We start from the raw sequence: 27,264 nt of genomic DNA on the forward strand, positions 1-27,264 counted from the left end.
GTACTTCTAAATTTTCCGAAAACACAACTAAATTGTGACGAACAAAATGACCTATCTGGCTACTGTGTATCTCTAATAGTCAGAGAGTAATGCCAATTTTCCCATAAGGTATATTTTCACCAATATTCCTCTAATACAAGTAACAAGGGGATTAATTGCTTAAACTCGGCAGCATGTCGTCGCTTTTGTACGTATATTGCGGTTATTATTTGTTCCTTCCGGTTTCTATCGTGCTTGTGTATCCGTTAGGCCGTCTTTCTGTCAATCTGTTTGATAACACGGATATACCGCACCAAAACATAGTGGAACTCTCATAGTTTTCTGAAATATTCCATTAGCATAAAGAAAAGAACATTATCTGCAGATAAATAACAAATTTATTGATAGAAATTTCAGCGTTGTGTATGCTGCTATGAATCACATGCAGCAAACACTCACGAAATAAATGTAATCGATTTAAATGATTGAGACATCAATTGTTGAATCAAATAATTTACTTGGTCAAGCAAAACATAGATAAGAGAATAATTCATTTAAATTAACACATATATCAAGAAGCATATGGTATCTATAGTAGTCAATATGTGTGCACAAATAGCTACCATTAATAAATCTGCTATGAGGATGAGCAATATACCATCAAAAGCTGTTTTGTTTACGTATGATATGCACCAAATCACCGAGATAGAAACGTCTAGAGCAATACAGTTCAATAAAATTTAGCACAATTAGTTTACCACAGTACTCATACAAAATGTTCATAGCAAGTAGGAACCACTGTTGATGTTTTATCCTGAGTCTCCAGTGACGAGAAACCTTGTGTTAACAATGTTCTTCGTTGAAACGAAGTCGTTTTACTTTAATAAACAGTATTAATAAACCACTTTTTATGTTCACACAGTTAAACTTGTGGATATACACTACCCAATTAATAAGTAGAAAGTCTTTATACTGCGATCGATGTTTTATTCAAGTCTGATTAAATAGGTGGTCTCTATACACAGCAGTGGTCGCTAAGGCAGGTTTTTACTTTATGCTGATGAGCAATAAAAGTAAAACGGTCGGCACTAGCTATGTCTGTAAACGGTCAGACGGCTTCAGATAGTGGTTATACAGCCAGCGCCGACATGTACAAATTAAATATCCATAAACATCTGGTCGAGCATGCGCACTTAGAGATCAATTGAGGAGTTATTAGACATATTCTATTATTCAAACTCACATGTCCGATTCCGTAATTCTAGTGGAGGCTCCGCCATAACCACCACCGTTGGTAACGAAAGTATGTCGATGGAAACTTCCAGGTTTTTGTTCTTGGCCACAACACGCCTCGATACGGAACGTGTTGATGAACTCATGTCTGAAGTGTCTCGCTGTGAGCAGGTAGATAAATATGTTACACGAATACTGCGACAATCCGATGGTGTCGATAATAGTCTTGGCCGTGTACCATGAGAAGTAGTCCCTCCACTGTGAATCGTTACCCATTTCGTACACCGGAATATCGTATGATCCTTCCGGTACACTGAACTGTAACGCAAACAAAATGGCCACCGGAAGTGTTGTAAATATTCTATAAAACGATATGCACAGAAGGGTAACTGTTGACGGAGCTATTTTTGAGCGTCGATGATGCGATGATGTCGATGACGATGGTCGTGAAGAGGAAATGGAATCGGTCTCATAATGACCCAAGGTAGATTCTCTACGCAGTTCTGACGCTTTTGCGGCAACTCTAAGAACAAAAATATTGAGAAAGAATGTAGCGATAGGAATGACACAGAAGAGAAGTACATCTGTAATCCAGGTCCAGTATTCGAAAAATTTCGTCTGTGACCCACCGCAGGCACCATCTTTGTACACCCATCCATGAGCCTGTGGCAGTGATAATCCAAACGCAAATATCGCAATGGCGATAATTTCTTTCGGTGCTCGATGATGCCGAGAGAATCGTTCACTTTTGAATGGTTTTACTATAGAAACCATTCGCTCTGTTGTGAATCCAAACACGAGCAATGGACTCATATACTGTGCGAACATATAAAACACGAAGAATGTAGGACACCATATGGGCACGTCGATGGTGGGGAGTCCCCATGTAAAATGGAGGTACCGCTGGATGTACAGAAACAAAAGTAGCAAATCAGTGGACGCCAGAACTGTCAGATATAATGCAGAAGTGTTAATATGCTTCATCCGCCTGTGTGACCAAATCTTCATCGTGATTATGTTTCCTACAAAACCAATCAGCAACCACATTGGCGTGACGTAACGATCCAGGAACGAGGCTAGCGGCGTGTTGATGACGCTGATACACAGGAACCAGTTCCAACTAGGGCTGCTGTAGTTGTCGGCGCGGGGACAAGGCCCTTTCAGCCATTCGGGCGTAGCGTTCTCATTGTAGTTATATCCCGGCACCTCTGCCATACTGGAATTCATCATTTCTACCAGCCTCATGTTGGATTACTCTTCAGAGACTACCATGCTGGAAAATACAAAAATAAAAAAGACGTCAGTATTGAATACTGCTTAAGTTATCTAAAAACACTAATACATTAGAAGCGACTTCAAATAAATATCAATTGTAGTTTTGTAAGATTTTATCGTTGATAAAACAATGATGGGCATTCGATGATATATCATTTTCTTGTTTTTGGATGAAGATAGCTTAGTTAAGATATGCTGCACCTTTTCTAGTAATGACAGATCCAGTAAGCATTGTAAGCATTAAATCAGGCGTAATCTTTCTCGATCAGGCTGTTATTGCCCGTTTTAAGTTGTGTGCTGACGTCCCCAATGCCTTATTTGGTAAAGTGGAAAATCTGACAACGATTTGGGTGGGCCGACAGCCGATGTGAAATGTACCACACATGATACTCTTTGACGTTATCATACTATTGAGCCATTCATTTGTGATTTGACTTAAGTATCTCCTGACTACATCTCATTCACTTGCTGACTTGAGTTCATTGGGTTTGCAGATTTGTGAAACGCAGATCCGCAAAATACACGGCCAATCCAATGGTATTACTGTAAATCATACATATATAACGATACCAGGTTTAATGTCGAACTTGTTATCGTGCAACAAAGCCTTATATATATTGTATTTTTATTAAGATTTGTTCCTTCAGTTGCCACAAATAAAACGGTATTGGTTAAAGTCAAACTTATCAGAGGCCGCATAAGTTAATGTAAGGTATAAAGCAGGCTCCCCTTTAATAAATCTAGTTTCTTAATTTCATAGAACCCGTACTGTTGTGGGTTTTTAAATGCCTTTGTGTCGCCACATTGACAGCGTTGGTCAGATAGGGAGGAACTAGGGAAAATCTGTCTATAACATTATTCATTTTTAGTTATACATTGTCCATGAGGCTGGGGAAATTATCAGTCTCACGCTGCACTGATATACTAGATCATGTCTCTCCTCTTATGCACGTAGTATTTGTATGCACAGACATCATAATCGCGTCATGAATAAATGTCCTTTGTCAGCGAAACCAGTCGATATTACCCATACCGTAATCTACTGCCAATAAGGCCTATCTCCTTTTTTGAAGTCTTTTTGTTCTAGGGTCGAATTCGTCAACAAACATCCTCAACTGTGATAATATTTTTTTATTCTGTTTGCTAATTATTCATAGCATAAATACGATAGTTTTTATAATGGCTTGTGGCAGTCAATAACATTATAGACCAATTTTATTCTTAACAGCAGTTCCAGCTTTGAACGACCCAATGTTTTATATATAAGACTTCGTCTGCTAGAAAATGATAAAACTTTTCTTTTGTAGACTGGAAACATCATAAAGTTAAAAGATTAAGCATTCCATCTTCGCCCCTCTACGATATCTAATCTTGATTCTCTCGTTTTGTGAGTAAAATAATTATTCCTGCAGATAAGTAGAACGTTCGTTATCACCCTAAACAGATACTAGACATATTCAATTATTTTTTAGAATGATCTTTCACACTGTTAATGTTAATGTTAGATAAATTAAGCACATACCGACGTTTGAAGAACCCATGCAAGGCAATTGATTTAACATGCATCATAGCACGTGTTTCAAAGTATTTGCTTGTTCAAGACAACCAAGAAATGTAATGAGAAGAAAACGGTATCGGAAGAACGTTATCATGTAGCGTTTCTGATATAATACGTGAATTTTGTTATTGTAAAAATCACGTAATGAGATTCTATTTCAGAAAAAAAAAATCCTTGTAAATCAAAGATAAAATCAAGACACTGAGCGAACCCCTGAGTATATACTTCTTATTCTATAGAATTGTAAATGGTAACTCCTAACAGAGCTTTATTGTTTCAATCAAACATATTGTTTTACATAACATCAAAGACCAAGGAAGCTAATGAACAAATACAATTACTGTTTTCAATGTCATAATGGTTATCATGTCAGACCTTGTCTTACCAAAGACAATACAGTATAAATATAAACTTTATTTATTTTACATCGATTACGAAACAAGTTATACAACTTATGTAAATCACTCTTGATTGCCCGGATGTAAGCGCGCGAGGGATCTTAGTGTGGGAGGAAACCGGAGTGCCCGGAGAAAACCCACATGATCGGGCAGGTGACCCCTAACCTTTTCACGTCCGTGCCGGGGATCGAACCCCGGCCGGCTAGGTGAAAGGTAGTGAAAAACGATACAGTATCGAAATACGAATAACAATAGTGAATATCAAGAAATGCTGTTGAGATTAATTATAAATACATCTCTAATGAAGGTTTCAAATGTGAAAAAATCATCTTCTGGCTCTAAAATATACGCTATATGCCAAATCCATTGGTATTTAAGCAGGGAATATTTCAAAATGACTTATATATTCTGTCAAACCCTTTGATTTTTATTCTGATTATTAACAGACGTTTCTATTCGATCTTGAAACCTAATACGACAAGGAAGTGTTAATTTATGACCGATGGTTACAATTTTGTATTCCTTCAAAATGAAAAAAGGACCATTTTACAGTCCTGAACAGCTTTTAAAACTCCATTTCCGTTAAAATCTTTGTACAGGGAAACGATTTCCTCTACCTTTGTCACTTGTTTAAATTCCTTTTCGTGTTAAATGATTTCCTAAAGAGAGAAGCATAAAGAATTCCATCCAAACATTTGCTAGTTTCACTGGGTTATTTTCATTTCAAATGAAAAAAATTATCATTTTACAAGTTAGCACATTCGTTTAGTTGTCAGTACGTTTCAGATAAAAGGAAGTAGGTCCGCCATCTGTATAATCCGCTTAAATAACATTTGATGTTGATATATATCATAAACAATAAAAAAAACAGCGATTTTAATCCAAAATTAAAAAAAAAATAGTTTCTGACATTACGGTGTGACATCACAGTCGTCCTGATGCGGTTACCTTTCAATTTAATTGTTCTACGTGTTAAATACTACATCTGTCGTGTCAATAGTTCCCCTTGTGTAGCATCATTTTCAGTAAAGTGACGTAGATGAAACATAAAGAAGACACGTTAAGATGATAAATCGTTTATTAAATTGTACATAATAGCAGTTAAAACATTTTTTGAATATGTTGTATTCGGTATTTCAGATACGTATGATTTTTTTCGGATACTCCGGTTCTCATTAACTGATAAATGAATCTTTATGTTAATAGGATACTAAACCAACCATCTTATCGAGCACACAGTGTAGACGTGATATTGAAATACACTTATAAATCTTACAGAAATACACACTTTATAATGTTTTTATAGTATTAGGTTTTTAAAGTATTAGGTTTAATACGATTGAGACAGTAATTCAATCATGCAGTAACATCGCAATATAGACAATTGGACTACAAAATTTCGTTGTTTTGTACTCGTGATTGTAAAGCAATGAAGAAACAAGTTAATTTTTACAGTATAACAAATGCTTGAGCATTAACGCTGTCGTGTTGACAAAAGTTGCTGAACAATCTGACAGTGCTGGGAAATCAAACGTATCACACCTGACTGGACTGCATTTGCATAAATAAGACACACGTTATCCATAGCGAGGTCCATGTGATAAATGACGGTGAACGCAAATCAAATCACCCATGACCAACCCAACTAGACAAGACATGGAGTGAAATCAAGTATTTGATGTGTGCATATATAGACATCAATCATTTGATATATAAGGGTAGAAAGTAAGTAGCATGCTTCAACTTGTGAGAGCATTGACATAAACTACTTGATACAACACTGCTGAGGCATGAATGCTTACCTAACACAATTTTTTGTATAAGGGAGTAATATCGTCCCTAAATTTACATGATAAACTAATTAGATGCAGGTATTACGTAAGGCATTTAAACGACACTGGCGCAAATAAAAAAGGATTTCCTTTTCAAGTTCTGCATCAGAATGTAACTACCTGCGTTTTACAAGTGTGATTAAGTATATGAATTAAGATGTGGTATAGATTTGTTTGCATGCTTTACCAATCGATGACGTATTGCCTTTTCATAAATGCTATATACGTCGTTTTCAACAAATTAAGCCAGAACCTGTTTGGAATTTCTGTGCTAATGGCCACTACGTCAAGTTGCTACCTTCAATTAAAGTCGCTCATCCCGAAAGACACTTTGAATTATTTGTGCAAGGATGGCTACTCAAAGTTGTTTTGATACCGGCCTCAGTTTCCAGTTTGTAGTTTTCTCATCGATTGCATTTACGATCTAGACCGTAAAAATGCTTTCATCCACCCATTTTGTGTTTTAAACATGCTTTTTATCTGCTGTTTTCAATTTAAGTATTTCATTTTGCTAGAACTCGGAGTCTCACTATTCGACAGGGGTTTATGGGACATGCTGTCATTGCATTGAACGCTAATGAGGTCTCAGTCGTAGGACCCAATGTAGTTAAGAGAATGAGAAAAGTCTAATAAACTTGTTAAACCAATAAACAGTGATAACTACGTTGACATGGTCAAAGGAAAATATACTTTATATTGTTACCCTGATTAATTGTATATGCCGAAGATGAATTACAAAAAAATAAACATTGGGAAAAGGAAAAGAATTACTTTGGTGTGTTGCTGTTACTTTCATATATCCCTCCCAATCTCACGGACTTTGACCAATAACAGAATTAGAGAAATAACACTATTTATCGTTAAACCTCTTTACTATACAGGGAGGACGTTCGAAAAGTTTGATTGGTTGGCTAATTTTGTTTAACCCTCTGTTAAAAAAATATATTATAACTCAACGACGAATCACAGTCGCTGATACGTCACGCGTGAGAACGATAAGACATTTTAATATACCTCACTGATGAGTCACAGTCGCTGATTGGTCGAGAGACGTCATGTGTGATGGCAACAAAACATCGTGTATCCCGCTGTACGTCATGTTCAAAAATCATGTTTCCCCAATGCGGAGACACTCGTAAGTTTAACAAGAGTTGTCGTTCGTGTAACGGAACTATCGGAGGTATTCCGATAACAAACAAAATGGATGGCAGACGACGCTTTCGTCCCAGGAAATGCACTGTTTAATGTTCTTATGATAAAGGATATAGATAACTCAATTACAATTAACGTAACATGCTAAAAGGGAGTTGATTTTGGCTGAAAGATACGGTAGTTCTAACTTCTGATTTAACAATAACCGTAACGTTAGCCCAATACGGTAACAATGTTAACGTTTTGGGCAAACAACTGAAAGTCTAGCCATTACGTTAGACTTGTAATCTAGCGCGGAAAAAAACTTTATTTGTTCGGTATCATAAACAATCTATTGCCCTGACGGTAGGGAGACATGACGCTTAATTTACCACGCAAGTCATATTTCCGAGGCGTAAGTCATACCCGAGGCGTAAGTCATATTTCCCGAGGCGTAAATAAGTCATTCCCGAGGCGTAAATATGACATGCCTTGGCTAAACAAAGCGCCATGTCTCCCTACCGTCAGGGCAATAAATTGTATAGTGTATTCCTCGGAACGGTATGCTCATATATCGTGTTTTCCCATGCGGAGTACCTCGTACGTTGAACAAGAGTAGTCGTTCGAGTAACGGAACTCTCCGACGTATTCCAATAGCAAAACAAATGGATGGCAGACGACCAATAGTGTTATGTGTCGGACATTGAAGGGATCCTCAGGTGGAGTGTGATATCCTGTGTCTTTGGCAGCATTTTTAAGTGAGATAATAAAATATGAAATATGCAACCAAAACACAAACAGCCGCATTTCGGGAAGCAAAATTATATCAAGCCATGTCCTGATATATATAAAGTATAAATCAAGTTCTGGTCGACAATATCCGGATCGTGATGTTCAGGTTCACATCTTTAAACTGAACGCTTTTTAAATCGGTCGAGATTTTCCTTGCACTTACTATGACAGGTTAAAGAAAGTTCAACTGTATATGTTCATCATATTGTATTTTGAGTTCAATATACACGAGATCAAATACAATGCTGACGTAATTTCCCCAGTGAAATCGTTGCGGAATCACAACACTTAGCAGAACATCATAAACAATTACGGAGCAATACGGCCGCTGTCTGCAATAGCAATGCGCCGCTAACTCTAAAATCGCCGTTTTTATTTACTACAATGGCAAATTGGTAAATGGAGACAAACTGGCAATAGACAACCATTTCCGGCGCTCTCATTAATACTTCGTTGTAAGACTGAACATATTCCAGATTTTCGTGTCGGCGTACCATATGTCCCCGTCAACAATGCTGTCCTTTGCCTCTAATGGACAATGATGGTGTTACATCATTACAACTTTATTGATGACGGTCATACGCTTTTATCATCAACCAAGTAAAGAAAAAATCAAATGGAGACTATTTTGCAATCTGGTACTATAGCAATGAGCTAACGCAGCGTCCCTCTGGTCTAACGTTCCTACACACAAAGTGTTTGTGCTGACTGCCGTGCCATTCTTTTCCTCAACCATGAGCGAACGAATAAAAGAAGTCAATACCCTGGAATGGACTACTTTAATTAATTTTCACAGTTGTATATCGGGCTATCAAGGTTGAGGTAATTGTTTTTGCTGCTCTATTAACCGTTCATCTGGTTCGTAAGGCGAACCATAAGATCCTTCTATTCAGCATAAGATTGTAGATCCGTTCCATGCCATCGTGTCAAGAGGTTCTGAAACCCTCAGTGATCTGAAGTATTCCTGAATATTATTAACTGTGCCAATCGATGTATCTCTCAATGTTCGACCAAGGGATTATCAGAATGACCAATAGTGTCATGTGACTTAGTTGATAACCTGCTTTAACTCCACTATAATTAATCAGACAAGAACACGAAAAACAAGAACTTTGGTTACAAATGATAATCTAATCCCACCGTCATCACTTGTATATTTTAATTACAACCACAGCTATTAATTGTGCCTCAGATATATGTCTGTCAAGCTGGACGTAAATTTGGCCTAGTTATTAAACTTACGGTGACGGCGCTCAAGTCTCTCCTGATACAATCGACCGCCTCATCAGAGAGACAATCAATCGGGATGATGATGTATAATTAAATGACTAGCTATCAATATGCTGCTCATTGTAAGACACCGTAAGAGACATATCTCAAATGAACGTAGGCAAACATTTTTGTGGAATTATTAGTCCCAATGTAATTTGATCCACATCGCCTAGAAGCATTCACCATGGAGAAAAATACATCCTAACAAGAAAGAGAGATGGAGAGAAACCGTAAATTGTTATACTGAACTTAACGAAGCTTGATGGCTGCCACTATTCATTGATTAAGATTTTTGGTGTCACCCAGCTATAGAATGCAAACACTTTATAGATAAGTGAACAATTGATATCAAATTTGATTTAACACTTATTCCACATTTCCCTGTTTTATAAATTCTAAAAGTCACGAAATGCACTTTTGACATGACAACCGAGACCTTTATCGAAGTTTGATATTCGTTACTTAAAAACTTAATTTATGTAACCTGGTAAGAGTGTTAGTTGAGCTTTTTTGTGTATCTGTAATAGCTTACAGCGTATAGCCCGCATATTTGTCATTTGGTAAGTCATGTAGTTTCCACTGATAACCCGCATCTGCAGATAACCCGCATAAGACAACATAAGATGTGACCAAAAACGTATAGCCCGCGGGTAATATGCAAAAAACGTACGGCAATGTGAATTATTGCAAATGAAAAAAAGAGAAGTACAATTTACGCGAAACGGAGAGAGTGTTGTTAATCAAGTTATCAGAACATATCAGACACCACTTGTAAGTATACCCACATGGTCCTTGGCCTCTTAACAACAGACACGTGTACCGTCATTAAGATTATAAGAGGAAAATATACGGAGAATCAGACTGAGAACAATAATAAGTTCTTTTTATGGCTATCGCCCTGTATTGCTGTAACTGATATAAGTTCAGACTTAATCGTCTTATTTCTCGTGATTTTAATAAACACCTGACAGCCTAATGCTTAGCATGATTGGTAGAGGTGATTGACTTCTGAACAGTTGCCAACCTCTTAGGCAAATCCCTCTTTCCAGGAAATCAGTCATTACTCGAATTAATGTATCCACGTGCTGCAACAGTCGGTATTTACACGCGGTTTCGGTGACCCAGATGGTGAATTAATTGAAAATGATTGTCAGACAAGTGTAGACCTAAATACAATGTATAGCCTAGTAGATAGTACCCTTGGCATCATGTGGATCCCATATCGAGTGGACGGAAATGGACTTGAAACAAACATGTTTTTGTTTTCTTTGTTTTGTGTTTATTTTTATGATGTCCTAATTAGGATGCCTCCTAATTAGGAAGAGAAAAAAATATGTTATATTTAGTCGCCTTTCAAAATTATGCATTCGGGGTTGAAGGGACAATTTCAACGCCCTACCTGCGGGGCTGGTGTTTTTTAATGTTTGTGTAGATCCATTCACGCAATGCACATTTCAATATATATGGAGTTTTGGTCACGTAAAGAGTAATATTATATATCTGTCTTTTGTGCATGATAAATACGAGGACTTTCGTGGTATTTATCATAGCTACGACAAGTATTCTCATTAGAAAAATAAACTCTCCTTTCAAATGTCTATTCGGTGCGTCAAAAAACAAATCTGACTGCTTAGGAACCAGTACTTACTTTAAAACATCCCCAATGACTGATGAATTCTATAAAGCTCTATTATTTTGGATAATGGTAAAAAACGCAGTTATTCTCTTAAGTTAAATGTGCTGTAATTTCCTGCTGACGAATCAAGAAGAACATGTATATTTTATTTAACACCAACATTATAAAAAACTTACCTATCTTACATCCAATGCTTAACTGTAAATTAATAATTGTATATGGCCATAGCAGATTCATTTGATGTGGTATTGGTAAATATACGAAGTCTATTAGACATTAGATATGCCGATGAGTTAATTTGTCAGTTTTGCGACTCTTTTGAGTTATTTGAGAAAATGGTTTTCTTTTTCCTGAATATGAGAAAAGAGTATGGAACTCATAACTCAAATATTCTTTTATGTGCGCTCAGTACATTCCTCAATTCGACCAGTACATCAATTTCAAGATGCCAAACGACGTGAGTGAATTAGAATTACCGTCAATTAATACCACCTTTCGGTGGCATCACGCTTTGACGTAATTATTGTGATGTGTCAAAATGTCATTGTTCATAGCTATTCATAGTCCGATTTCATTCGTCGTGGCAAATATCGGTTCTATCTTTTAAATGAATAAATTGTGTGTAATTATAACTTGCTTCAAATGGAAGACATACAAATCTCCATTTAAAACAAATCTAAATACTCTGTTGCCGAGCACGTAACCTTATATATGAATAACAATTGACGTTTGGTATTATCGAAACCCGGTGCCAGCACCATAAAACTATTCACTGACTGATTTCTCAATCAAATGTATGATTTGACATAGACTTGAGTAAAAATCTGTCTGTGAAAGTTTTATGGTGCCGGAGAGTGGTCGTATTGTTGAAAGCAATAGTAATACCACTGTACCAGAAGATACGTGCAGCCATCTTCGGTAAATGTTCCGACGATTCCCAAATGGACGTTTTTTATTCTGCAGGGATGGCATAATTAAGTCGTTCACCTCGAACTCTTGAACTAACGAACTTCAACTATTAGTAATTCTCATTATTCTTTCGGCAATAAATGTTCGTTATATAGGTCCATTAGGCCATGGAACGTGCGAACCGAACGCACCGAGGCTGTCAAACGTGTTAACTTATCTCTAACATAAATGGATGGGAGTAGATCTCTGTAGAAGATGTGGACAGCACTATCAAACACACATTTGTTATAAGAGTTACACTTTGAAGAACCTAATTTCTTCAGCGTAATCGAGTGCAATCAATGTTGCAGTATTTTAAGCACCAACTCATAGCATTCGCGATTTCTTCACTTTGATGAGTGTAGCAAACCACTGAAATTTTTTAGTTTATCGGTAAATCTGCTTAGAAACACTAAGCCTATTTATTAATATAATCGTATACAACACAATTATCAATGTCAACACCTCTTGAATAAAAGTATATGAAACGCATTCTATAGAAGGAGATAATTATACAGCATATCTTATTAAAGATTAAAAACAATGATTGAGATGTAATTGCATACATCGATGGTCGTAAAGCATTTAAGAAATAAGATTAAATTCTGACTTAAATATACGTCATAGTTTAGGCTTAGGTTCAGCACTAAGAAATAACGTGATATCAAAATTAACGAAATGGATGTCCTCGTGGACTGCTGGTTGACTTATAATATCATAAAATGCATGTTTTAAACATTGACACCTGGAAAGCATATCAATACAAATAACAATAACAACGGTTATTTGCACAAAAAAGCCTCCAGCCTATATTACCGTTTAAGAATACTTCGACATTAATATAAACAAATGTAAATAACGAATATATCTTACATATAGACATTTGGTTTGATCTATGATCCATAATATTATGTATATAACCTAATTTCTGACCTCTCTTCATTTGCCTTTTTAATAAAGATAGCAATATTCTTTTTGTTAATTGAGATCATTTGACCGGAGGAGTCTAGCTAGCTTATCCATGGTAGAATGTGTGAAGCGCCATCTAGGTAAAAAATGAAGTCTGAGGTCTGTAGGCATACCGGTAGTTTACCAAGACGTATGCTACTCATGTACAAGACTAAGTGCATTAAACGTAGTTTGTACAAAATTATATATTATGCTTATGAAAATTTGTTTGTGCTTGTTCATTTTTAACATTGCAAATAAAATAGACTATACAAGTTTAATAAGGGGACACAACACAAACATACCACAGCTTCCATCTAGGTAGTGGACAAGCATAACGACAGTGAGGAAATCTGAATGCATTTTCCACGTTCATAGTGAAATAAAGGTATGTTAATATATTATTTCGTGTTTGAAGTTGTGTTTTCCATGTCGAAAATTTATTTAAGAATATATTGGTATTTAATATGTACATATAAATATCAATGTTTAACGGAATACAGGCGACTTTTGTAGAGGCAGGTGTACCTCTTTCAAGCGAGCCGTTGGTTCCCTTGTTCTTTTATATATTAACTTAAAGATACAAAACCAGCCATATATGATCCGTAGATTTCGGCTCTTTTATAGGCCGACATACTTTTGTGGAGCTAAATCATCAAGTTACATGTGCATGTTCAAATTTCAAATGTTTAAGCGAAAAACCGTTACAGTGAAAGCATGAAATATAACTTTAAGAAACATTGAGTCAATATTGTATCTTGGTTGATATTGCACCTGTGAGTTATATTACCCAAACGTAGAGTTCTTCAGGGTGCCGTCCTATGACCATTGTTCTTACTGTAGTTAACATGTTACATGCACATCAGATAATCAATTTGACATCGGCCAAAGAAACTGCATATCAAATATAAAATTTAAGGACCTTTGATTTTATCCATTTGGTGTTTAACGCCCTGGTAGAATATAAAATAATGACATCGGGTTACGCCTTCGCTTATTGTTTAATTTTGCCAGGACATTATAACACAATATGGACCTCATCAAAGATTCATTATTGATAAATATATGCCAGTTCAATATTAAGGAATTGCGCAAATACGTCTTATTTGCTGGCTTACAAATCCATGGATTCAATGTGAAAAAGATTGATTGGTTATCACTTAACTTAATCTATTTTTGATTAGGTCGGGATTTTATTTGGGCAATTTGTTTACTTCCCACGTAGTTTCGTTTTAATTGACTGTGTTTAATCGCTAATTAACTAGTTATTTATGCCAAGCTGATCAAATATAGATGGTTTTGGTCCTTCAACATTCAAAATGATCAACAATGCTGATGAATAACTTGCCGGAAAAAAACAAATATAAAAGTATCGATATATTCGGGTAAAATATCAATAGATAAATATGTCTATATACTTAAAACCAGCGATATCTCGCGAAAGTAATAACTGTATAGTACTGAAAGTGAATATGCATACGTAATACAAAAATCGCCAAATTAGAATTTATTAAAAAAAATGTCATTTAAATTTAGATTCGTTTGAATCGGCGGAAATAATCACTCAGACAAATAGCTTACGAAGTAAAACGTCATTTCATGTCAAACATGTAAGTTTCTTCAATGATATATAATTAATTACCGGGCACTCGAACTTTCCCTTTGCCATAAACCTTGCAGGTCCTGTTATCGAATCAATATTACCCCAAAGGCAGCAAAATAAAGCACTTAAACACAAAATTTACTTTCTACATGCTAGATTTAAAAATGTCCCCTTTTTTAACTTTTAGTAAATTGTTACTCTAGAGATATTATTTCGTGACACAAAACCATTCAGGGACTTTTAGATCATTGACGATTAATTTACCAAAACAATGAATGAAAAATAAAGCAAAATAGGTCAAGGACGTTTAGGATTTCCTTACGAAAAAAAAAATCCTTAATTGCTGAGAGAAGCACCAATGGCGGGGGAAATGTTCAATTTGATGTTATCTGCCATTGTAATATGTTAAATCAATTGTTTCGTGTTTCTGTTTTTACCATGTCGTTCAATGCCAGTGACAGTGAGTCGACACTCGACACCGTTTAATTAAACCTTGGAAACTTTAAATCTCCATGGAATTATTCTCATGTCGTAGTAAAAGGAACGAATATAGAGGCCAAATACATATCATTAGTTTCTGATACGTCAATGCAGAAGAAAAACAGCTGCATGTTTACAAAAATTATGTAACAATTGAAATGGGATAGTTTTTGAGTTTCAACGAGAATTGGTATAGGTGTGTCTCTACACATTACTATTTACAAGTTAAAACCTATATTGCAAAATGTTAACTCTTTTTTAATCTGCAAAACATACTAAGTACTGTCTTGGATTAAAAGTAAATCGCGAAATATTATCCGAAAATTAGAATACAGTATTTACATCAAACACTTTTAACATATCAAAAGAGAGAAATGACATCTTTTTGCACTAGCCCTGAATCGTGACAAACTAAAAAATTATTACGGCAGTAATTGAAGGGTTATTCAACGACAGCTCGGGAAAATAGAATCAGTCATAAAGAACCCACGCGCTGTGACGCTGTCAACAATAATGGGTGGCGTCATAATTCGGAATATGAAAAATGTCACATTAGCTTGTTCGTTTTAGTTGAAAAAGAAGGAATAGATAATAGCGTACATTTGATGAAATCAGCATATAGCCCGTAGCTACCATTGACGCAAAAACGCAACTGCGTGCACATCAATCAATTTAAAAAAAATCATAACTACACGTTACCGAGACTAACATTATACATTTTAATTTGGTATCCGAATCGCCTTTTATTTTTACTTTTTAGATTAACTTTTTCCGGAAAATTATGTTTCCGTTCCAGGGTTTACAATTATACTCGCTAAAAGTTGGTGCGAGGTCGTGTAAGAAAATTGACGTTTTTAAGCCGAAAACCCGACAGGAACAAGACAGTAGTAGTTATATCCCAATACACACAAGATCTTTCAGATCTTACCCCTGCGAGATGGTATTCATGACATCATGGATATTCATGAATGATTCATGAACTTTCAAGACTTCTAGCAGATTGTGGTTCATGAATCAAATGACTCTCATGAACTCTTCATGAAGTTTTATGAATCCATGATTGTTCATGAATTTATGAATGAAAGGATTCATGAATGTTCATGAAATATTATTCCTAAAATATTCATAAAGTTTTAAGTTCATGAATTGCATGGAAATATTCATGAATAATTGAAGAATATTCTTGACTTTTATTCATGAATTATTCATGAATAACTCATGAATTGTTTTTATTCATGAATAACTCATGAATTGTTTATGAATGTTCAGGAATTATCAACGTATCGCAGGAGTAAGAACCATGCCACTAACAACGGCAACAGCAGAAAGAAACATACTAGAGTGTTATGAAACGCCTTAGGGCCCTAAAACTTGCGAGCATGGGTTCTGGCTCTGTTACATATGCACCAAGACATGCCCATAGACGTGCATTCAATTGAACTGTTTAACTATGCGTTTTCATGTGTAGAAATGATCCAATGAGAGTATCAGCACTTACATGCATAAAGAAATTGACTTGAAAATCTATTAAAACTCTGTTTTCTTACAAAATTATCAAAATTGCTCTAGGCCTACCATTTAATTGCAGTGTAGTAAGACAGTCACCAAAGACACGCCGTGTTTGGCAAAATTCAGTACATGTTAGCATAATGATACGACGACATTTGCAATTATAATTTCTAAATGTAGGTAACTTTCAATCTGCAATATGAATTAATCCGTTTTCAATGTTATTTTTTTCGAAAATTACCACGTAAAGAATGCTTTAGAATTATAAAAAAATACATCGTAAAATTCATCTCAGTTATTCTAAATCGCAATTTTTTTTCCAGGGGGGAGGGGGGACCGCCCTTGACCCCCAAATACCAAAATTTATCGCGCCTTCGGCGCTCGGACTACAATTTGCGTGCACATTCATTTCCTGCTAGCGACGCCACTCTTTAAGTAATATTAGGTTTTCCAGGAAAACAACCGAACCTCAATATCTCGTCGTATATCTTGCATTCACATGCAAGTAGCAATTACGCAATTTGTTGCACGCACATCATGCATATCAAATAGTCATATCTAAACTCTATTTTAGTACAGGGATACCAATATAATTTGTTAAACAGAACATCAAGACGTTATCGGTAAGGTTATGCCTTGGTGGAGACGTATTAGCGACATCGGAAATTAGTACATTGGTTGTAAAGATAAAAAATAATTAAAGTAATGATATTGATGTAACAAGAAAAAGATGAGCTATTTTGGTGTATTAATCTCGAGTAATTACAATTTTGGATGCATAATTAACCAGAGTGAATCGTGATGATTCCTGATTTATCTTCACCATTACCGCTTCGTACACAGAATGAAATAGTCATCAAAGCCAGAATACCATGATGACCATGATAGTTAAATGTCCTCATTTGTTTCCAAATTCCAAACAGTGAACAACACTTAATGTAACAAATCAAAAAGGAGAAACTTTTTCTTCACACTTGGCCTGAATCGTGACAAAAATGCCATTTATTTTGGCATTAATTGAAGGCAGCTCGGGACAAAAAAATCAATCATGAAGAACCCACGATTGTGACGCAGTCAACAATAGGAGCGGCGTCATAATTTGGAATATGAAAAATGTCACATTGGTTACAAAGTAAATTTTAATTCAAAAATAGGGAATGCATAATAACGGGCACGGATATACACAAAAACAACTGTACGCATATTGTTCTATTTTATAAACAAACAAAAATAACATAATCAAAGTTATTGTACACGTGCAGTATCAATAAGGAGAAATAAAAGTTTTGGTTTTCACGAAGACGAGAATCGTAAGGTCGGTATTGTGTTAAATGTTATTTTATCACATGTTCACAATTTCAACAGCTTAATTAAGTTTAGGTCTTATATGGTTTATTCTGACTGCATCTATTACTTTAATGTAAGACATATTCTTATTTCAAGTCATTAACTTTAGAATTGTTATATGGATAATATATACTCATTGTTAAAGCAACATTCGTATGACATATTGCACCATACAAAAATTCCATTGCGTATATATTGTGACATGCGATGAATTACGTATTGTCAGAAAACAAAGCTAGAAATCTTGTAGCTCCAATATTGTAGCTCAAAAGACTTTTCGATAGAAAATGGTGTCGTCTTTAGAGCTACAATTGGTGCCTATTACTGCTAATGGAGCAAAGTAATGATTATGCAAACCATTATAAAACGTTTGTTTGCATTTTTATCGTACTTGTTTGATATCGCTTACCTACTAGGCAATAAAACTGAACCACATAAAATATCAAATTCTCATCGAGGCATTATTTTTTACATAATACATATGAAGGTCTTTCTGAAGGGAATTTATACGGCAAGTCCACAAATTGTGAATTTGACGTCTTGTGAGCGGTACGGTAGATATTAAGAATGGTAGTTATGTTTGTTTTGGACAAAAATAATATGTAAATGCATGTATACGCATAAAATAATTGGAAACCTACAAAAAAGTACAGAAAACTATGCCCAATTGATTTTCGGAGGCAGTGGTCCACTACGACACATAGGGACCAATTCGTACCCGGCCGAAAGATACACTAGGCCGGGTACGTATATTCGTTCTAGACATCTTGTCGCCTATCTTACAAAACTTGCACTTGCAAGTGCGTGAGTACCAATTTGTTGTACACGCTTTAAACACCATGCTTATCTAATACTAACATATACAATCTATTATAGTACATGTATATTATTACCAATACAATTTGGAAAGCATATCTGCAAGACGTTATCGGGAAGGTGATGTATTTGTTGAGACGCGATAACAAAATTATAAATTAGTACATGGATTATAATGATAAACATTTATTTAAAGTGGTGTGACAAGAAAAGATAGAGTTGTTTTGTGATTTAAAGTAATTACAATTTTACATGCATAATTTTAATTTGTACATGTATCTTGGAGATACAGATGATGTCGCAGAGTGTATCACTTACACATCGTGATAGAATACCACTCATCATTACCATAATTATATATTTGTAAACAAATCGACATGGTCAACAAAGCAAATAAATCCATACATGATAGATAACTAAAAATATGTTTTAATATATTGAACAACACGTGTGTTTAATCATGAAAAATACATTTATACGGTGTAAGAATGTTCTAAAGTGCAATTCCAGAATCAACGAAGCATGTCAATTAAAAACACCGATCAGTAAATCTACTTTCACTTACCTGTACGAGGTCGCTATGACCAAAGTAAAAATAAGTAAGTATTTCCTCAACCATGACGTCCACTTGAGGTGTCTATGCTGACCCTATTAGGAATCTCAACTATTGTCTCTCAGAAATATCTTTATGTACTCCAGTGGATGCTAACTATGATTATGTTTTAGATCGTCATGTTACAGTCAGCTGTGATTAGGCAGTGCTCGGTACACAGATCAAACTGGTACGTTTATATAGCGTTTAGATACGCTCTAATGAGCTTTTACCTACTCAATAACGATTTGTACATCGCACGGTGCTTTAATTCAATAAAGAGGTCTGGATAGCTTGTTTCGACGATGTTCATGAGATTTTAGCAAGATGCTATATATATGTAATGATACTGCACTACACAAATAGAACAACAGCAGGTACACGGTAAATGTGTATTTACTATTTTGGTATGCTTATATAACCCTATGTTTAATTTATTCTGTTAATCAAGAGTTTGATTAAGTTTAAGTTTACATCTCATAACAGAAATTAAGTGCTCTATTGAAATAAAGAGCTAGATGTAACGAAACTCAGACCGTTGTTTGTGAAGCAGTGGGGAATGTAGTATTCCGGGTAGGAATTTGTTGTGACGTCATGTGTTACGAGCGTAACATCATACTTTAGGAGAAAACGACGTGAATATTGCGCTCACAAAATAATGCCGTAACAATCGATACCTACCAGCAAGGGAGCTAACTCTATAATATGCAAAGACGGAATATTGAAACGCAAACCTATGCAACAATCAGCATTTGGTAGCCACATATATCACCTGAAAGAATTATACGTGTCGACCCTACTGCTACTCCAATAGCACATGAATTAACCACTGGTTTGCCAATTAATTAGCAGATAATGTTACTTTGCTATTTCTGAAGAATGCTAAACTTTCAAAACTGGTGCAACGTAATTGCAGACTGGCTTTTCCCTAGTTAAAGCATACCTGGGCCTATAGAAGTGGTCGTTCATCAGCATATAATGAGATGGACTTTTTTAGAACAATGTGGTGTTCAATTCGAGGTATCCGGCAGTGTGCACTGTTTTGATAAATTAAGAATAGACAATCACTCAAATTAACACAAGGCGATACCGCATAAACATGCCGCAGTCCCCTAAAACACAGATGCAGCCAGCACACGCATTCACACACACGCACACGTACTGGGTAGGGGTCACCAAGGATTATATCAAGTAAGGTCTAGACAATAGACCACACATATCGATCTCAGAGTTCAAATGTATGGTACTGTAGTAAATCAGTTATCTAAGACAATACAAATACAATATAACAAATACAAGTTTTGTTTAGATTGATTTAAATTTGTACCTTATTAACATGATTTTTGTCAACAAATTCCCTCACAACCACGGCGACTATTTCCACTTGTCAAATTATGTTGTGTCCTAGCGTTGGTGTTAGACTAGTATTAGCATAATTGTTCTCTCTCCTCTAACATATCCTTTTGAAATTGATAAAAGTACATGAACACTGCCGGTAACATAGCCTTTCCAATTTTATATCTGACAGGATATATTAATTCGCAAAAAAAAACAAGCTGACATTTCTTATTAAAGTAATAACATGATTATGCAATATATCTTTTAGCGTTGATGAAATATGTAGGATACCGAACATGGAATTCTGACAAGACCTTATCACAGAGAGAGCTGAGCCGATAGCGATGGCGACAGCTCAAATCCATGATTGGGAACAAACTGATATTCGCAATATTCAGTTTTGTAATTAAACGGCATTGCTGGGAATTTGTTGCAAATCGTCGGTGTGTGATAAAAAAAATTGTATAGTACCGAAGACTACATGAGCAGCATACACACGAACATACCACAGCCCCCCATAATATACATTCACATAAGCAACACATTGTGTACAAGGACATCTTTAAATGACCATAATTTTTAGGACGTTATGTCCAATTAACCAACCCAGCAAACCAACCACGTATATTGTTAAAGGAATCATGCATATTTTTTTTTAAATAGATGCATTTCATAATTGAGAGGATAAAGCAATATAACAACGATTTCATTTACAGATAATTTTCCAAAGGAAGTTTTAGCAGGATCAGAATCTATCATATATATATATATTATATAAAAGGCGTGTCTTAGACAGATATAAGAACCTTCCTGACAGCAGTAGGGAACGCAATAAGTCCGTTAAAATACATCCAAAATATCCAGTAATTACTCCTATCTTTCACAATAAAGTCACATATTTATTTTTCGTTTCAGCAGTTATGTGCCAATGATTATTTTTTTTCTTTCTTTGAAGATAATAGATCGGACTTTAACAATCTTTAAAATAAAATTTATATCGCCTATGGATTTATCAAGAAGGCATCTAAATGAAAATTTGGTAAAAAAGGAAAGTAAGACACAGCGGTTTTAAATCGAAAGGGTGTAAATAATTCTGCTTTGAGTAAAGCACTAGTCCCATTTGACTGTTCTATCGAATTATTCAATCTTAATTCCTGTCATATCTTAAACAAAAAAAATCTGTTGCTTTTAAACAAAACACGGAATGTTGAGATGTATATCGCTAGGGGAAAAGCCCGTGAAATCAAACAGCTTTCCTATTCACCCACAAATAGAGATAGTTAACCGTTCTTTATAGTAATTTTCTGTTTCTGGTGGATAATTTGACAGGGCGCGCTTAATACGAGAACGTATTATAAAGGTTTATTGATGTTATACAAGTATCATTGCATTGATGTCACTACAATGTATTTATTTTTTTCGGGTTTCATGTATGAAAAAATTGTTTCGTACTGTGTAACGGATTTTCACAAAAACTTTAGGATTCCCACAACAGCTTGCAAACAAACAGTTTATTCATACCCCGATGTAATTTGAAAAGAAAACAAATTGAAATCAATGCCTGCAGTTTTTTTTTTCATTCTACTTGACAAAAGAAAATACGTTAAATGTATGAATCAGTTGAGTACTTCAGGGAATGATTTCCGAAATTGATAAGCAACGTCAACGACGTTTTTTTCGCGCAAATCTCGGATTTCTATTTTCACATTGAGATGAAAAGAAAAGATTATTCAGAATCAGCCAGAAAGTCTGATAAAGTACATAAACAAACAAAAATAGTATTAAGAATTCCCTATATTTGCATTGTATACAATGATAGGTAATGACCAATTTGTAACACTTGGCCAATATAAATATGTCGGCTACAGAGTTTGACTTACTCACGATTTGTTATACTCATTGCTGATATACAAAGCTTAATACGAAAGGGAAGTACATAGGGATTGAATGTATTTTTCTAACTTTCATAGCTGCTATGAATAGCAGAAGCTATCTACATGACCGTGGAGCGCAAATGTTTGTTTTCGTCAGTTGGTTGATTCATATAGTGACGAAACACTCAGAATGTAATTATACACATTTTAACAACGGGGACATTACTTATTCAAACATTTAGATACCACGCTAACATACGTACCAACCTCTACCACCGTTATGAGATACTGATACCCCAGCCACATTGTAACTGACACACTTAAATGGATATAAAGTAGTTGTAAGAGATAACAGTTTCACTGATAACTAGTTATAAAAATAATTTGTATATCTTTTTACATCTTGTACACTTGTATAAGACATAATTGCTATGTTACACACTAAATAACAGATTCAATTTTGATTTCTCGCTATAAAACATGGTTTGATTGATTTGGTTTGTTTTAGTAAGTTACATGTCCCATTAACGGCCATGGTCATTTAAAGACGGGCCCTATGTGTACAATGTGTTTGCGTGTATGTCTATATATTTTGGAAGGCTACGGTATATAAGTGTTTTTGTAATAGTGGAAACTCCTGCCCTTTTTGTAGTGCTTTCTCACTGAAACCTGAAGCCGAAAAGATCAAGCAGCAGACCCTACCCAGTCACAATATACTAACAACGGGTAAACCAGTCGTTCCAGTCCCTTTATGACGAGCGCTAAGTAGGACTACTGTTTACAGAACATGGTTTGATTGACAAGTATAAGTATACTCATTAGCATAAAGGTATATTCACCTCTTAGCATTGTCATGTCCCGTACGAATGAATTACCGAAGGCAATACAGTCAACTTTTTTGATTATGAAAACTGGGAAACTGATTAATATCATAATTCCGGTTACGTATGATCATGTTTTTGTTTATCGATACATTACAGGAAATACATATCCTGGCACGCTGACATACGGACATGAGAACGGAAAAAATAACATAGTGACATCATCAATAAATGGGTTTAATATATAACAGGTTATGATGACACGTTAATTGAATAATAAATCAGTAGTTTGCAGCAGATGGTCAATTTGGTTTGGATGTTTTTAACATCAATGATAGATACATTCATTAATTGTTTGCTGATGCATTGATAAAATTACGCTGGTAGCGATAATGACTGCTGTGAAAGTTTTTCAGTGTTAGATTAAAAAACATTACCGATTGAAGGATCATACCTTATATGTTTTGAGCAATTTATTAAAATTGCACTTCACCTTCCCTAGATTTACACGTGCACTCGATTGTCCGTTAAGTTAGAAAAGTGCTTTGTACCTGTACTGTTGAATGTAGCTGGGTTTCCCTAGATAAAATATTAAATTTGTTTGAGCCATAATTATGCATTCTAGGGATATTTTGTTCTTAAACCAAAAGAGCAAAACATTATTTGATTATTTCAGTTCAAAGCTGTTCAATGTTTCCACATTGATTAGATTGGTTGGTTATTTCATTATGCATAACGTCCATATTAGTTTAACATATAAAGTCGTTAAACGACGGTCTCTCACACGACTCAACCTAAAATAGTGGAGACATCTTAACTGCTCGTCCACAAAGACATTCCATCCGTTCACGAAAAAAACATCTCATTATTACAATAACCTGCAATATGTGCAATATGTTGTGGTTTGTGAATGTCTGTATGTTTGAGAGGCTGCGGTATTCATGTTGATCTCCTTGTTATACTGGAAGCATGCCGTCGAAAACGTCGAACAAACAGACCCCTTCTCTAGAATTACACTTGTACTCGAACTGTCAAAACTTTCATGTCAGTGAAATAAGAAAAGTGCTTTGTACCTGTATTGTGTAATGCAATAGGGTTTCCCTAGAAATATCATTAGCTTTGATTGCGTAATGTTTTGATCATGACCATTTTAAAGACTAGTTTTAAAGCAAAAAGAGCACAAAACATTATTTGATTGTGTCACTCCAAAGCTGTTCCATGTTTCCACATAAATTTGGTTGGTTACTTTATGTTGCGTAACGTTCTTATTATATGAACAGCTAAAGTCATTAAAGAACGGTCTCCATTTCACAAGACCGAAACAAAATTAGAGGGTGTGTGCTATAACGTATGAACATCTTAACCACTAGGCCACAGCAACTATTGAAAGCCAGTGACTTTGAAGGATACCCTTCCATATGTCTGTATGTTAAAGAGGCTGTGGTATTCACGTTGTCTCCTTGTCATATTGGAAACATTCCGTCAAAAAACCGAACAAAAGACCCCACTCTGTCACAGTATACGACAACAAAAGGGTGTGATAAAAATTGATTTCAATTTATGGAATAATGTAGGTACTTCTTTCACATATTAAGCCCGCCGTTACAAACAATAACACAAACAACTATATAATTGTATGTTGGTAGCTTTACAAACTGGATAAATATGAGCTGTATATGTGAAAGTGTTCTTAACGATAACATAAAATTTCAGCTACACTAAATATAAAGTATATTTGCATCAAATTGTTCATAAAGATAAATTAACAGAGGTTAGGTCGCTCAGCGATCTGGAGAGAAATAACATCTTCCAATATCATATGATTCACTTGATTACGTATGATCAAATGTGGCGTGTAGCGAAACGTCGGGGAAGAAATAATTGTGATAAAGTATAGGAAAGGACGCTATATCAACGCTAAACAGACCGATACTAATGCATTAGGATTATGTATCAGTAACTGGGGCAATCCAAATGTTCATGTGCCAACCCAATAGGGTTAGACAATGCGTGGTGGCGACGGTCTAGTCGAACGCACCGACAGTGCAAACAAATTTGCTGGTCAAAAGTTATTTTCTCTTGTAAGTTAACGGGGTTGGGTGTTTGATTTTCTGGCACTTCATGGGTTTTGAATATGAAGAAGCTGCTTAAACAATGGAAATTGAATTATAAATAGACATATATAGGTCAATCGAATGCGAGATTAAAGACCATTTAAAGACACGAACACGGAAGGCACTGATACGTTGATATGTTATTGGCGTTTGTTTGCACGGAACTGAATATCCACTGACTAGGTTGAAAATACATAAGCAGACAATAACGTTCAGGAATGGTCATGTAGAAGCCAATATTGGATGTTTTATAACTGCAATTACCAATAATATATAGCGTACTAAGTCCGGAAGACAAATTCCAGGATTATTCCAAGAACAGTGGTTAAGAGACGGGCGACGATGGAATTGTCACCATATTTCATCATATAGTTGTCATGACATAAATCCATTGCCGGATACGTGAAATATTTTATAATTCAGTACTGGGTTTGACTTAATTAAAAATTCTTTTTAATTATATGAATATATCAGCATGCATTTGATCTATGAATCGAGCGACAAAACATAAAGTTTTAATATGAATTCAGAAATGTATTATTTGCTTCACGTTGAATATTAAAGTTAGGTACATGTATATAATGCTTACGAGATTGAACAATTATTCACAGTCACGTTCTTCGTAATTGTACGGCACATCTACACAAATTATTGGATTAAATCATCTCATCAAAACATTAATCGCAATCAAACATTCTTCTTCTCTTTACGCTCGCAGCAACACCCGATTAAAACTATATTTATTTAATGAAAGCATGCGATTAAAAACAAAATATCTTTTTTCTTCTTTTGAGTTGGATTTCGGCAATTTTTATGTCAACCATGCACGATTTCTTTCTTAGCCTTGACTCAGCGCACTTGAAAACTTGATTTCCATAAAGTATTGATATCAGCAAGTCTTGGACATGTAAATTGTACTCAATTGTAATTATCTCTCTCTTCGACTTGATGAAGACATGTTTAATATTGGGTCATACTTGGTTTTCATAACTCCTTATAAAGCAATAGAATCGGGGAAATATGATGAAACAAAACAAAACAAAAATAAAATGGACAAAATTGGAAAAGTGCTAGATGATTCTATAATGTGGTAACTTAGTAAATTAAAAATAAACAAATTGTTCCACATTATATCTATTGTACGTTTAGATAAAATAAATATGAAAACTTATCCCAGTATTTTAAGGTAAATCAATGTTGTTTTGCATTAACCGTTTTTCTTGCTGTCAATATGCGAATGTTACTTGTTGCATGTGATGCAGTATGTCTATGTTATATACATGTAGCACTACAAGATGGGCGATAGTTCCACATACTGCAGTCTCCCAAAACATTTGAACGTGACAAGCTGTATTTCAGAAAGTAACTCTGATACATTTGTAGAATGCTTAGCCATAGAACACATGGATTACAATCTCGACAATATGTTTTGATCGATTTGTTTACCACAAAATCACTAGCAAAATTAAGCTGTCTTCGAAAATAAGTCTGTATTTGTAAATAAGCCTATAATGTTGGACTATTGCAGAAAGTAAGCCGCGTCTTATTTTCGAGTTCTTAGGATACAAATATAGAATGCTTCATTACATGGTGTTATAATAATCCTTTAACAAGGTATTCCACACTATATATCTGATGACCATTGCGTATCGTTTTGACTTGTCTATAAGTATCATCCCTCATACTCGATCCTCTAGAGGAACTCTTATATGATTTAACAGATACACCATTACAGACTACAAGTTTATAACACGAGTATTTTGTGCTT

At 35.2% G+C, this 27,264-nt stretch overlaps 1 protein-coding gene across 2 annotated transcripts in view; it reads right to left on the minus strand.

Annotated features, from left to right (window-relative positions):
* Positions 1-363: 363 nt before the first annotated feature.
* Positions 364-27,264, minus strand: part of LOC138333629 (uncharacterized) — a 98,224-nt gene continuing 71,323 nt past the window's right edge. For both annotated transcript variants that reach the window (XM_069282115.1, XM_069282116.1), the window contains exon 3: positions 364-2,485. In XM_069282115.1, the coding sequence (XP_069138216.1) occupies positions 1,219-2,457 (1,239 nt within the window). In that variant the 5' untranslated portion in view covers positions 2,458-2,485 and the 3' untranslated portion in view covers positions 364-1,218. The remainder of the gene's footprint in view (positions 2,486-27,264) is intronic.

Source organism: Argopecten irradians, chromosome 10 (assembly GCF_041381155.1).
Source record: "Argopecten irradians isolate NY chromosome 10, Ai_NY, whole genome shotgun sequence".
In the NCBI taxonomy this organism is placed as follows: Eukaryota; Metazoa; Mollusca; class Bivalvia; order Pectinida; family Pectinidae; genus Argopecten; species Argopecten irradians.